Source organism: Leptonychotes weddellii, chromosome 10, assembly GCF_054177405.1.
Source record: "Leptonychotes weddellii isolate Sample4059 chromosome 10, ASM5417740v2, whole genome shotgun sequence".
NCBI classification, from domain to species: domain Eukaryota; kingdom Metazoa; phylum Chordata; class Mammalia; order Carnivora; family Phocidae; genus Leptonychotes; species Leptonychotes weddellii.
This window is the reverse complement of record NC_138378.1, coordinates 110,724,327-110,737,996: the sequence shown is the minus strand read 5'-3', so window position 1 is coordinate 110,737,996 and position 13,670 is coordinate 110,724,327. Positions and strand designations below refer to the sequence as shown.

General features: G+C 39.2%; 1 protein-coding gene across 1 annotated transcript in view; it reads right to left on the bottom strand.

The window, feature by feature from the left end:
* Positions 1-5,385, bottom strand: part of NT5C1B (5'-nucleotidase, cytosolic IB) — a 33,318-nt gene extending 27,933 nt beyond the window's left edge. Inside the window, exon 1 of the mRNA XM_081797309.1 lies at positions 5,173-5,385. Coding sequence (XP_081653435.1) covers positions 5,173-5,385 — 213 coding nt within the window. The remainder of the gene's footprint in view (positions 1-5,172) is intronic.
* Between the last annotated feature and the right edge of the window lie 8,285 nt (positions 5,386-13,670).

Here is a 13,670-nt window from a genome sequence, read left to right as displayed (position 1 = left end):
ATCACCCAGTCACCCCATCCCTCCCACCCCACCCCCCACTCCAGCAACCCTCAGTTTGTTTCCTGCAATTAAGAATTCCTCATATCAGTGAGATCATATGATACATGTCTTTCTCTTGGCACTTGATTTAAAGACATTTCCTACTTTTTGAGAATATGGGCTGGGAAAAGTAATATATGAAGAGTTGTTTGAGCCTGTTTCTAAGTTCCTTGGATTCATGTCTTTGGACATTTTTGGAGGAGTGGTGGACACTCCTCTATAGATTGTTGAGGCTGGCATTAACAGACTTGGGACCACCTTGACACCTAAATAGAGAGTTTATATACTCAAGATGTTTTCTTTGGAATAGTCCTAAAAAATAAATGTAAAGATAAAGTAATATATTTTTCTTAGCTCCTTCCTATAGAAATGGAAGCATTGCTCATGATTGGCCTTTAAAGTATGTATCTAGGGCACCTGGGTGGCTCAGTCGGTTAAGCATCTGCCTTCGGCTCAGGTCATGATCCCAGGGTCCTGGGATCAAGTCCTGCATCAGGCCCCTTGCTCTGCGGGGAGCCTGCCTCTCCCTCTCCTCCCCACTTGTGCCCTCTCTCACTATCTCTCTCTCTCTCTCAAATAAATAAATAAAATCTAAACAAATAAAAAATAAAAAAATAAAGTATGTATCTAAGTTATCAGTGTTGGTTTTGGAGTAAAACCTCTATTTAAGATCCATATCTGCTAGTAACCACTTGGTTAATCTCAGATAAGTTCTTAATGTCTCTAAGCCTTGTTTTTCATGTCTATAAAATGGGTGTATAACACCTAGTTTGAGGGTTTTTTAGGGAGAAATACATGGGCAATACCTATAGTATGTTTGGCTCAGAGTACCTGGTTCTGTGTCTGACTGAGTCTTGCACATTATTTTGCAGCCATTCCCAACAGGAAGTAGAGTCTGTTTCCCACCCCTTGAATTCAGGCCTACCCATGACTTGCTTTATCTAATATAATTCTGGGGAAGTAACACTGTGTAAGTGTTTAGGTCTTCAAAGGTTGGCAGTGACTACTTTTTTTCTTTCCCCTTTTTGGGATGCTGCTGCCATAGGGATAGTTTGAAATCTTTAGGAATTAAAAGACACTTTACACATTTTATACTATTTACTACTTTTCAACCACCAAGCAGACAGAGTGAAGTAACTTGTCCAAGTCACAAAACTGACAATTGGTAGAATCAAGATTCTCAGTCCTACCTGCCTCTAGGAAACTTCTCCAATACTCAGGTTAACAGCAGGTCAATCTGAAATCCTATGCAGTTAATTCAGTGGTCTAAAGAATGAGTCTTCATATTTCTAAATATAAACCCTGTTGGGTGAGACCATGTCTTTACAGGTCTGAGAGCATGATTAAGGAGCAGCTTCTCATCATATCAACGCTATTCATAGTGTATATGCAGAGTACTCTTGCTGAAAGCTGATAAGTGGAAATTCCTTGTTCAAGATACTGACTGGAGGCCAAGGTGCATATATACTAGGCTCTGCTCAGATGACTAATGTCAGCCTTCCACCTACGTAGGTCATGGCTGCAACGTACAAGTTCTGGGAAGACTATACAGAGAAGAGAATATGCCAATCAGAATTCACTAGTGAAGAATAAGCTGTTTTTCAAGTTCATATTTCTTGGGTCAGTCCATCTTGATTACCCACATGACTCAGGAGTTACTGTGAATTCAAAAGGCCAGAGAAACTCTTTCTGCGGGACACTGGAATGGAATGTGTCAGATGGATTGGGAAAGAATTTAAAAAGAAGAAAAACACTTGTACTTTAGAAAATAAGTTTTAAAGATTATCCTGGGGGAGTCTTAAAGGTAAAGATGCTCTATAAAACATAAGGCCTTAAAGAATAAAAGTGCCATTTAGTTGTATAGATTAGGGCTTTGGGCTTCAATCTTTTCTTCTGTAAAATAGGAATTAGATGCATATATACATCTCACAATTGTGTTGTAAAACTTGAATGAAATCATGCAAGTCAAAGCACAGAGCACAGTTCACAGTAAGGTCTTAATAACACATGCTTCCAAGACAACTTCCATTTAAAAATCTGCATGTTGAACAGGGAGAAAAGGTCAATTGGAAAATGGCCAAAGGGCCTGAAAAGCAGGTAGGTGAAGTAGAAATTGGTGACCACTTTCTTACAAAGGTGAGGGAGCTTGGTACCTGTGTGAAATCAGAGTCTTGCTTTTTTAAAGAAAATCATGAGGAGTTTTTTCCACTTTTCATTTGGCTTAGCCAGAATGGGCCATGCTCACCTTTTTTTCTCCATCCTGCTTTCCACACTCACTTTCCTAAGTAAAGTTAACAAATGATCCCATTTCTCCCATTAGTAACAGCCATTAGCAGGAATGTTCGACACTCACCAGCATTAACCAAACCCTAATTAGCCAAATACTGCCTGCCACCCCCTTACAATGCACACCTTTCTTTTCCCAGGCCTGCTATGGCTCTCAGAAAGGGAACATTTGTAGAACTCCCCTCCTTAGCCCACTCTCCCTCACATCATTAATCAGCTTGCTATGCCTCATCCAAGGGAAAAAAAAAAAATTACCCAGCTTCCTGTTGCATGCCGGTCAGATGAACCAAGTGCTAAATAGGACTTCAGTATGTGCCCTCCTCATGTTCACGGCACATAAGTGCTGCACCTGGAACTGTTGTGTGGGAAGGAGGACGTGTACCAGATTTCACAGCAGCCATCTGGGCTGTCTGGTTCTGTGTGATGTTCTGATGCTTCTGTTTTCCAGAGACAAGTTTTGAGTAGAACAAAGCCTGAGACCTTCAGGACTTTATCAGCTGAGAGGAACTGTAGGGACTAAGGGGCTTTCTCTATTAGATTATCTGAAAGAAAGAAAGACAACGAGAAAGAAAGAAAGAAAGAAAGAAAGAAAGAAAGAAAGAGAGAGAGAGAGAGAGAGAAAGAAAGAAAGAAAGAAAGAAAGAAAGAAAGAAAGAAAGAAAGAAAGAAAAAGAAGAAGGAAGAAAGAAAGAAAAGAGAGAGAAAGAGAAAGAAAAAGAAAGGAAAGAAAGAAAGAAAGAAAGAAAGAAAGAAAGAAAGAAAAAGAAAATAACAACAAAAAAGGGATGGATGAGACACCTACCCATATACACGTTCATCATACCGCCCCTACATTGTCCTCAAGTTATTTCCTGTGTGAAGGTGATGGAGTTTTTGGAGTAGTGTTCTTGGGGTCGGGAGCCAACCACCAAGAAAGAATTCTTGAGACATCTTTGGTGCAAAAAGATGGTTTTATTAAAGCATGGGGACCCATGGGCAGAAAGAGCCACTGCCCCAGGATTGTGAGGAACAACTGATTATATACTTCGGGGTTGGGGGAAGTAAAAGTAAGGGAAGTTCCAAGAGGAATTCCATGTGCTAGAGAAGACTCACAGGATACTGGAGACCTTGCTATTCTCAAATCAAGCTTATTTTAGCCTCTAGCAAGGCATTAAAATTAAGACAGTTGGGAGCTTTCTGGAGGAACGTTATACTCTGCCGGCCTCAGGTATTTGTCAATGGGCTGCAGGTTATAAGGACATTTAATGTTATCTCCATTTCTTTCTGCCTTTGTTTCCCACATCAGAGGCTGCAGTCCTACGTGCTTCCTTCCAGCAACCAGGAGCTCCCAGCAAGTACGCTTACCTCCTTGAGACGAGCAACACATTGCTGAGAAAAGAAACAGCTTTGTCATCCGCAGGCTTGGCTTTGAACATTAGTGTTGCCACTGCCCAGGGGCCTCTGCAAGTTGCTTAACCTCACAGCCTGTTTCCTCATTTGTGAAATAGGAATGATAATAATACCGACCTCCTAGAGAGACAGGAAACAAGGAACATGAAGGGTGAAGCCCAGTGCCTGGCACCGAGCAGGCACTCGGTAACCATCCTCTCCCCAGGGCCCCTGCCTCCTGATTCACCTGCATAAACAAATTTCAGAGCTCTGGGAGGATTTTATCTGGACCCTGTGACCACCTAGAGAAGGCCTTGCCCTGAACTTCAGGGTCTCATGAACAGGAGACTAGGAGGCTTGTCTCTTTGTTTTCCTTTGGCTTGTTTTAGATTTGGGGTCTGTGTGATTTCCTGGTGAGAAAATATGCATGTTTGCTATTTAAGGAGCAAGCAGCTTGTTTCTAGAGGTGCTCCCCCTCAATATTGCAAAATATAGGTCAGTGATGAATGTCCATCTGTGCTGCACAGCTCAGAGTAGAGTCCCAAGTCCAGTCCAGCTTGCATTCGATATTTTTGGTAATGCATAGGGATAAAATTGGCGTTTGTGACATTTTTTTCAGTTTTTTGGCGTTTGGCTTTGAGATTAATAGCCTCTCCTTTCTTTTCTAGTTGGTCCCCTTTCCTGGCTGCTTCCTCCTCCCCATTGAAACCAAAAAGCTTGCTTCTACTCCTGTGTTCTTATTCTGGTGGATGGCACCACCATCCTTCCGGTAGCTCAGGTAAAATCCATCCTGAACTTATCCTAGACCCCTATCTCTTCCTCCCTGTCACATTTGGTCGGGTCACCTCTTAGCATCTTTTAGCTTGACTTCCTTAATATCTTCAAAAGCAGCCATGCTCCCAATTGCATGTTCACTGCCATACTCTGGTCCCTTCCACACCATCCTGTGCAGGCTCTATCCTAAGCACACCAATTTATAATTATTTTTATTTTCCACTAGTCCGTTATAAACCTTGGGGAAAGGGCCTATGAATTAATCATCTCTGTATCTCCAGTGCCTTGTACAATGTTTGAAGTAAATGTTTCCAGGATGAGTTAGAAAAACAAAAAACAAAAAAACAAAAAAAACACAAGTGTAAAGACATTGTGTCCCTTGGAAAGACTTTCTGTGTCAGAGGTCAGACTAGGGTGTGAGGAGGCGCTTTCTATGACCCTAAAATTGAACCCCGATCCTCTTTCCACCAATGGGAGGCTTGAATGACATTGTACTTATTTGGGATTTTCCAACTCTCAGCCAAATGTCCTCAGTGATTAGTTAGTCTACTTGATATCTTGACAGAGACTATTCTAAGTAAACAGAGGTGTCATTCCTGCCTGATGATCATGCCTGATGATTCACTGTGTTCAAAATTGGATTTATTCTCTCCCTCTCAAATCTTTTCTTCATCCTGTGTTTCTTATCCCAGTGAGCTCTGTTACCTGAGCAGGAACGCAAAAGGCATGCAAAGCTTCTCCTAGTTCCCCCATCCTGCCATTCATCCGGTCACTGAGTTCTATTGATTCCACTCCATAATATCTCTTGAATCTGTCCCCTCCTTTGGTTCCAGCCCTCAACACTCTGAGAGGAACTTCTGAACTAGGTTCACTGATTTCCCCAAGCAGAAGTGACCACTTCTTCTTTTGGGTCACCATAGTGCCAGTAAATATCTCTACCAGCACAAGGTGTTTCATGTAGTAGTATAAATTCTTTACTCAATCTGGAACTGATTGAGATCCAGAATTATGTTCATTGAGTAAATGCATGATATAGTTGATTTCATAGTAATTTGAAATTTACAGACAAGTAAATAGTAAAAGGGACTCTTGAATTCCTTTTATTCAGATTCACTGATTGTTTATATTTTATCCCATTTAATTCTTCCTCCCTTTCTTCCTCATTCTTTCTTTCTGGATAGATAGATAGATAGATAGATAGATAGATAGATAGATAGATAGATTGATTGATGGATGATAGGTAGATGACAGATAGATAGATAGATAAATTTTTTTTGACAGTTTGAGAGTTGGAGAAACTGTGTCCCTTATGCCCCTAAATACTTCAGTGTGCATTTACTAAGATAGGATGGTCTCTTGCATAACTACAATGTAGTTACTAAAATCAGGAAAGTTAACATTTATATAATATTATTATCTAGTCCTGAGTTTCTATTCCTGTCTGACAACTGTCACAATATAATGTTTCTTATAGTTACCGTTTTTCTTGTTCAGGATCTAATCCGGAATCACATGTTACATTAGTTTTTATGTCTTTTTAATCTTCTATCTCTGGTACAATTCTTCAGCCTTTCTCCTTTTGTTTTGTTTTGTTTTTGACCTTGCATTTTGAAAATTATTAGCAAAATATTCTTTATTTTTTATTTTTAATTTTTTTTAAAGATTTTATTTATTTATTTGACAGAGAGAGACACAGCGAGAGAGGGAACACAAGCAGGGGAAGTGGGAGAGGGAGAAGCAGGCTTCCCGCAGAGCAGGGAGCCTGATGTGGACTCGATCCCAGGACCCTGGGTTCCTGACCTGAGCCGAAGGCAGACGCTTAATGACTGAGCCACCCAGGCGCCCCAGAAAATATTCTTTAAAATGCTCATCAGTTTGGGTTTTCCTGACAGTTCCTTTTTATTAGATTCAGGTAACTTATTTTTGGAATAATGTCACTGACACAATATTGTGTCCTTCTAAGTGCATCTCATTAGGAGGATCACAATGTCAGTTTGTCCCAGTATTGGTGATTTTAGTTTGAAGATTTGGTTGAATTTGTGTCTTCCACGTTTCTCCATAGTGAAGTTGTTTATCGCCCCTTTGTGTGTAATGTGTAATTGCAAGGAGATACATTGAGAGACTGCAAATATCCCATCCTCACCAACTTTCACCTCTAGTTTTAGCTTCACTGATGATTTTCTAGCTCCATTCCTTCTTTACTTATTAGATGGCATTCTACTTTAATAAAGTGCATTCTCTTTTCATGCATTTACTCATTTCTGTATGTATGGACTCAGATTTTTATTTTATTCAGTGGATGTAGTTCCTTCTTATCATATTTTTTAGGTGCTCATATTGTTCCAGATTTTAGCTAGTTGGAACCCATCCAAGTGGCTTCCTATATACCTTTGAAATGTCCCCATGATTCTTAAGCACTTTCTTACTTTTGAGAATAACAGAATTCTGTAGATTTATCTTGTACTCTTTCTCTTCCATCCCTGGAATCAGCTATTTCTCTAGAGTTTTATTTCCTTTTAGTGGACAATAGTATATAGAAACCAATATGTAGGCATTAAGTGGCTTGTTGCCCCTAGTACATCATTGCTGCTTGGCCCTCCCAGTGGATGGGCTATACAACACACACACACAGAGGTACATGCACACACCTGAGTTTATTTACATATCTATTTGTCTACCTACCTGTCTATGATATTAAAAACCATGAATTAATACTGATATCTCCAATCACAATCCAGCTCTACAGGGTTCAGTCTAACCTTCCGTTCATATTTGTAACTTCCTTCTTTCAGCTCCCCCCAGCATATTTATTCCTCAACTTTGAAGTATACATAAGATAGCTTTAGAATTGCTAACTCATAACACTGTGCAAGTATAGTTTTGTTAAATAAATTAAGAGCCTTCTTCCTTGTCTCCCTGCCTCTAGTGTTTCTTGCCCCAATTTCTTACCTCCACATAGCTTCCACACAAAATTTTAAACTTTTGACATGCTACAACCATTATTTTACTACCCAAGAGATAATGAAAGATAAAATACAAAGGATCTAAAAAGAACTTAGGTCTTTTTTATTGAAAAAAATATTTAAAAACAGAGTCAACACTTACTGTGTTTATATTAAGTATTATATTAGAGTTCTCATTTTGCCAGTCAGTTAGCAACTGGATCATTGAAGAGACTTGTTCTATGTGATAGTTATTCATTATTATATCTGAATAATATTCTAATGTGAGAAACTTTGCTACTCTTATGACTTGGAGTATATAAAGATGTTAAGGACATTTGAAGTATTTGTGTGTATGAACATTTTTATAGTGATGAGAAAACCACAAGCTTGATATGTTTTAATGTACAAATGGATCTTACAATAATCCTTTTATATGCATAGGTATCTGTGAAATAAGTATTCAACTAAAATCCCATTACTTATATTCCTATGGAGGGAGTCAATTTTTTATAATGTTTTATCCTGCTTTAAAAAATAGCCTCAATAGAGGGCGCCTGGGTGGCTCAGTCGGTTAAGCGACTGCCTTCGGCTCAGGTCATGATCCTGGAGTCCCGGGATCGAGTCCCGCATCGGGCTCCCTGCTCGGCAGGGAGCCTGCTTCTCCCTCTGACCCTCCCCCCTCTCATATGCTCTCTGTCTCTCTCATTCTCTCTGTCTCAAATAAATAAATAAAATCTTAAAAAAAAAAAAAAAGCCTCAAGAGGGAGAGTATTTAACCCTCCAAAGGCAGGATCCAAAGGCAGGAGAACAGCCTGGGTTAACAAAACCCTTGCCTTTGTCTCTCCATGTCTCTCTCTGTCTCTCAGTCTCTCTGTCTCTCTCTCCATGTCTCTCTCTGTCTCTGTCTCCAAGAGATGGCCTCTTTCCCAAGTGCAGAGGTCAGAACACGCCTGCACATGAATATGGCCCCGTCGTGTTTTGTGCTCATTACTGTGCATGTGTTCGAAAGCTCAATGTCACATTATGCAGTGCCCATTGATAAATAGTAGGCAGAGAATGGACGAGAATGATTATGAAGAGGGAGAAACTGTCCAGATGTTAGTAGCTCATAATGTTTTAATTTAAACCAGTGCTTTCCCCCAATGCCATCACCAAAGGTTTGTCTTTGGTTTATTTGTGTTATCACAACAGTGACGATGGAGTTAAATGAAGCCTTTGAAAAGAGGATTTTTGCTTGTTTCATTTATATTCTACTGTTCTTTCATTAAACATTTCTAAATATCCACGGGGCCCAATTCTTACAAAAATAAATCAGATAAACCTAGGGTTCTTGCCAAGTCAAATATCTACAGTTTCTCGCAATTATGTAATTTCCAACTCTGAGGCAGTAACTATTGCTGATAAGTCAATCGTCATAAAGAGAAATGTTCCAGACCAATCTTTATTAGTGTGTCCTTCACTGATATATGCAAAGTCTTTTTTTAAAAGCAGAGTTGTAATTTTTTTTTTGTCCCTAGTGAATAGCTTCTCATCATAACAATTTATATCTGGATAATGTCATAGTAAAATGTAAAAATGGTAAATTAAAACCAATGAAATTAGGTTCTGCTGTTATTAATAAAAACTGCTCTGGTTTTCACCATTTTGTTATGATGACACTGTCTTATAATGCAGCTTTGGGGTAATGTATTTCTGGCATCTCAAGTTGACTTGACCCAGACAAAAGCAATATTTAGAAGGTTACTCTGTGGAACTTCTCTGGGAGAAGGAACTTGAGAATCATGTGCTAATTTAAATACCTCTTTAACATTGAGGTTAAACACATTATTGATCAGGAAAGGCTTTTATGGAGAGAAGGGCTGTGTTATTCTGTAAGAGTGGCATAAAATAAACAAACTGAAAATACCAGCATGCTATTTTTCCCCCCAGAGTAACATATCTGCTTGGTGCAGATATACATTGTTTAAAACACTTAGATTAAAATAAAAGCATTATTTTCAAGTGACCATTTCTGCCCTTGCTTTGAGACGAATCCTTAGAGACTGACTCTCCTCTGTAGCTGGAGCTCAAATGTTGTGAACTTGCAGTTATTGGGGTCATTACAGTTTGTAGAATATTTTTGCTCACATGATCTCACTCATTTCCTACAATGGGCCTAGAAGGTAGGCAGGGTTTCGTTCCTGTGTTATAGATGAGAAAGCTGACACGCACACTAGGCAAAGTCCCTTTCAGTCCTTCTGGCAAGTAGAAGCCAGGGACTCAACCAGGCTTTCTCTCTCTAGACCACTCCCCACCCCAACACGGTACTGAAGGAGGGAGGTGGTCCTTTCACAATGCACATCAATAGAGTTTTATTTTCCTGGTACAGATATATAGTAGATTAACCCCACTTTCATTTCTGTGAAGGGAAAGCAGCCTGATAGAGTCATCTTACTTTAGATGCAGTCCATTCACATTACAGAGTGATAACCCAAGATGAATTAAAGATGCTTTGCCATCTCACACTCACATAGATTCAGGGAGGAAGAAGCAAACTGGTGGGTGCCTGTGTCAATGGAAAGCCTGGACATTTAGGGTCTCTAAGAGCAAGGCTGATTTGCAAATGGTTATTAGAAGTGTTCTGTTGAGAACACTTCAATGTCTTATGTCCATGTCTTCAATGTCAATGTCCTTTCAATGTCTTAAGGATTTTCAAAGCCAGCTGGTTATTGTCCTTAATGGAATAATGCCTCTTTTTTTTTGCCAGTAGCAGTGAAAAAAGATTGGGAAGATGAGAGTAGAACTTATTCTTAATGGTGAGGAATGATTTCCTTCAGCATTCTGCTTCTTTGGGTATGGTAGCTTCCAGCCACAGGACATTTGGAGACAATCAGCCTAGATAGGTAAGAAAACTTCAACTGAGAAGCCTGGAAACAGGGTTTTCACAGGGTCTGAAGGCAAATGACATATAACTAAAGTATATAGTATTACAAAGGAAAGAGCTAAAAGAAAATATGCTATGCATACATGAAGATAATGTTGGCTTTGCAGCAAAACATGAATTTCACACACATATACACAAATCGTTTTGAAAGCAAATGATATTTAAGTTACAAGAATTAGAATACAAAAAGCATGTTTTTTATTTCTTGGTTTGCATCCAAACAGCACTGGGCCAATAGTATAGATTTCAAACTGTTGGACATTGGTGCTTATCCTCACTTTGTGTGTGCTGGACAATTGTAGGTGAATAGGACAGTTGCAGGAGAATAAATGTATAATTGCAGGGTGATAAATGTATAATTTATTAGCTTGAGTTTTAGGGCCATTTTTGTGATTGAACAGCAGGAGTTAACCAAGCTGCTGTCTACTTGTCTCCTTGTCACTTTCTACACTAGGCTATAAAACCTCCTTACTGGGATGGGGAAGGTCTCAGAGAATTAAGGAGAGGGCAGATTACCCAGGGAGGAACCTGCAGCTGCCCTTGTGAGTCCCTGTTGGCATGGTGGGTCATCTGGTTAAAAGGTCAGACAGCAGAACTTGTCCTCTTTGGAGGTCCTCTGCCGGATTCCTTCCTGCTCCTGCTGATGTGGTTCTCAGAGTTCAGTATTGTTGCTGATCTTCCTCTAAAACAACTTTCCTAGAAGTAATGCACCAAACAATGGGTAGAAATCTTTTGGGGCTTGGGGCCAGCACTTAACAAAGGATCCAGAGAGCCACCTGGCTACCAAAGTCTTCTTGGAGATTGAGTTCTTATCTATAGGTGAGATGGAGAGGGTTTGAATAACTGCATCTTGTGCTCCATATCTGTATTTATTGTTCATACAATGGAATAAGAGCCACAGGATAATAATACATCAGTTGTCCAAGTGCTCTTCCTGTCCTTGTTCAGCCTCCATCTTACTCTGATCACAATATATGATAACCATGTCTGGAATAAGAAGCAAGCCACCCAGTGTCTTCCTTGTTTCTTCCAATGATGACAGCTATTGCTCTGGCAATTCCTGGCTTCTCTGGTGTCTGTGCTTTGCAGAGGAACCGCTGCTGGTGCAGACCACCCTCCTGCAGCTGTTGCATGGAGCAGCAGTGCAGCGGGGTGGCTCTCAGGTTGGGGGAGGATGGCCGGCTCTTACATATTCCATTTAGTATTTAGTTGGGAAATGAGGGCACTTGGATTCCCTGCTGCTCTTGTTTCCCTGGGACTTGCAACAAGAATGGGGATGGGGAGAAGTTTGCAAAGGCAATTATAGTGCCGTATACACAAGTTTTAGAAGCATGGAAGCCGTTCAGGTGAATTTCCTAGGAGGGTTTCCCTCTGAATTAGAAAGCTCTAGTTTTCGTTTGATGAGTGCTTTCTGGTCAATTCAGTTGTTCTAGCCCCTGCTGGAACTAGAGTAATGGATATTTAGGGGAGAGAACGTGGCTTTCTGAAATGATTTCATGAACAACATTGCCAGATTGAGCAAATAAAAATTCAGGGTGGCCAATTAAATTGTTATTCTAGATAAATAATGAATAATTTCTTAGTGTAAGTATGTTCCAAATATTGCATGGGCTCTCAAATATTGCAAAGGACATACTTATAATAAAAAAGTTATTTACTTGAAATTCAAATTTGATTGAACAGACTTTATTTTATCTGGCAACCCTAATCATGTATAATTAAATGTTGAGGGAAAAATAAAACAAGACAAAATCAGAGAGGGAGACAAACCATAAGAGACTCTTAATCATAGGAGACAAACTGAGGGTTGTTGAAGGGGAGGTGGGTGGGGGGATGGGGTAACTGAGTGATGGGCATTAAGGAGGGCATGTGATGTAATATGCACTGTGTGTTATATAACGCTGATGAATCACTGAACTCTACCTCTGAAACTAATAATACACTATATATTAATTGGATTTAAATGGAACAAACAAACAAACAAACAAATAAATGTTGAAGGGCTCCTGGGTGGCTCATTCAGTTAAGCGTCCAACTCTTGATTTCGGCTCAGGTCATGATCTCAGGGTTGTGGGACTGAGCCCTGCATTGGGCTGCACTCAGCCTGGAGTCGGCTGAAAGTTCTCTCTCTCCCTCTCCCTCTGCCCCTCCTATTCACGCTCTCTCTAAATAAAGTAAATAAAATAAAATAAAATAAAATCTTTAAAAAATGTTGATATTGCTTTTGCTCACAGACAGTATTTTATCTGATCATTGATTAGTTTTGCTAGAATCAATAGGTATATTAGGTATTCATCCTCATCTTTTTAGGTCGATTACAACAGTAGGATAAAATATATGTTTTCTATTTTATATTGTAGAAATATGGGTATTTGTTGTCTTTATGATAATGTGCTATTTTTTGTTTTTTGTTTGTTGTTTTGTTGGGTTTTTTTTTTTTTTTTGGCTTTTTGTTGATAACTGTTGTCTATATAGTAATGTGCTATACAGGTTTAGGTTTCTTTTTGTATAACCCATGATTGAAGAGTGATACTTAAGTATGATATTCCTTTATTTTATGAAATCTGTATACATAGTAAACATCGTGGATTGGATACACTGGGCAAGTTAAAGAAATAATCTTGTTCTCATTATATTAATAATATTTGCTCTTTGTAGAACTTTTGAAAAATATGTAATAATATAAGAAAAATACACCTATGTAATGTTTTTTATCCATTTTATCTTTTCTGTGGAAACACTTAAAAAATATGTGTTGAGATTATGTTGCAGTACACTTTTGTTGCCTTTTAAAAAATTCACCATTAGAACATGAATGTCTTTCATTTTATTAAAAACATTTAGAAAACATTTTAATAGAGACATACTATTCTTTTTCCTTATTGTTTTGACTTTTGTCCTGCTCTAATGTTAAAATGAGGATATTGGTACATAACTTTTTGTATCACTGATTATCTTCTTTTGATATATTTTTGAACGTTCGGTTACTTGATCTAAAGATCAAAACATTTTTTTAAACGTTTATGAGATATTTGTTGCCCATACCGTATGATGGAAGCCTCCACTCCCTGTGTCCATTGTTCTGGCCAGAGGGGCCCTCCTGGGCTTTTTTTGCCCTCCTGTCTCTACTCACTTCTTCCCATAGGGAGGACATGATTTATCTAATGGGTGAGTTTGGAAGCAGACAGTTTGGTTCAGCTCCTCCTAAATTCAATTTCTTTCAGATGTGTCCACCCACAAAGAGAGTATCTCTGGGTCTTCTCTTTGCTGTGTGGTCAGATTACCAGGGCAACTTGGTTGGCTGGGCATGAGTTGTCTACTCTGCTTATGGGTAA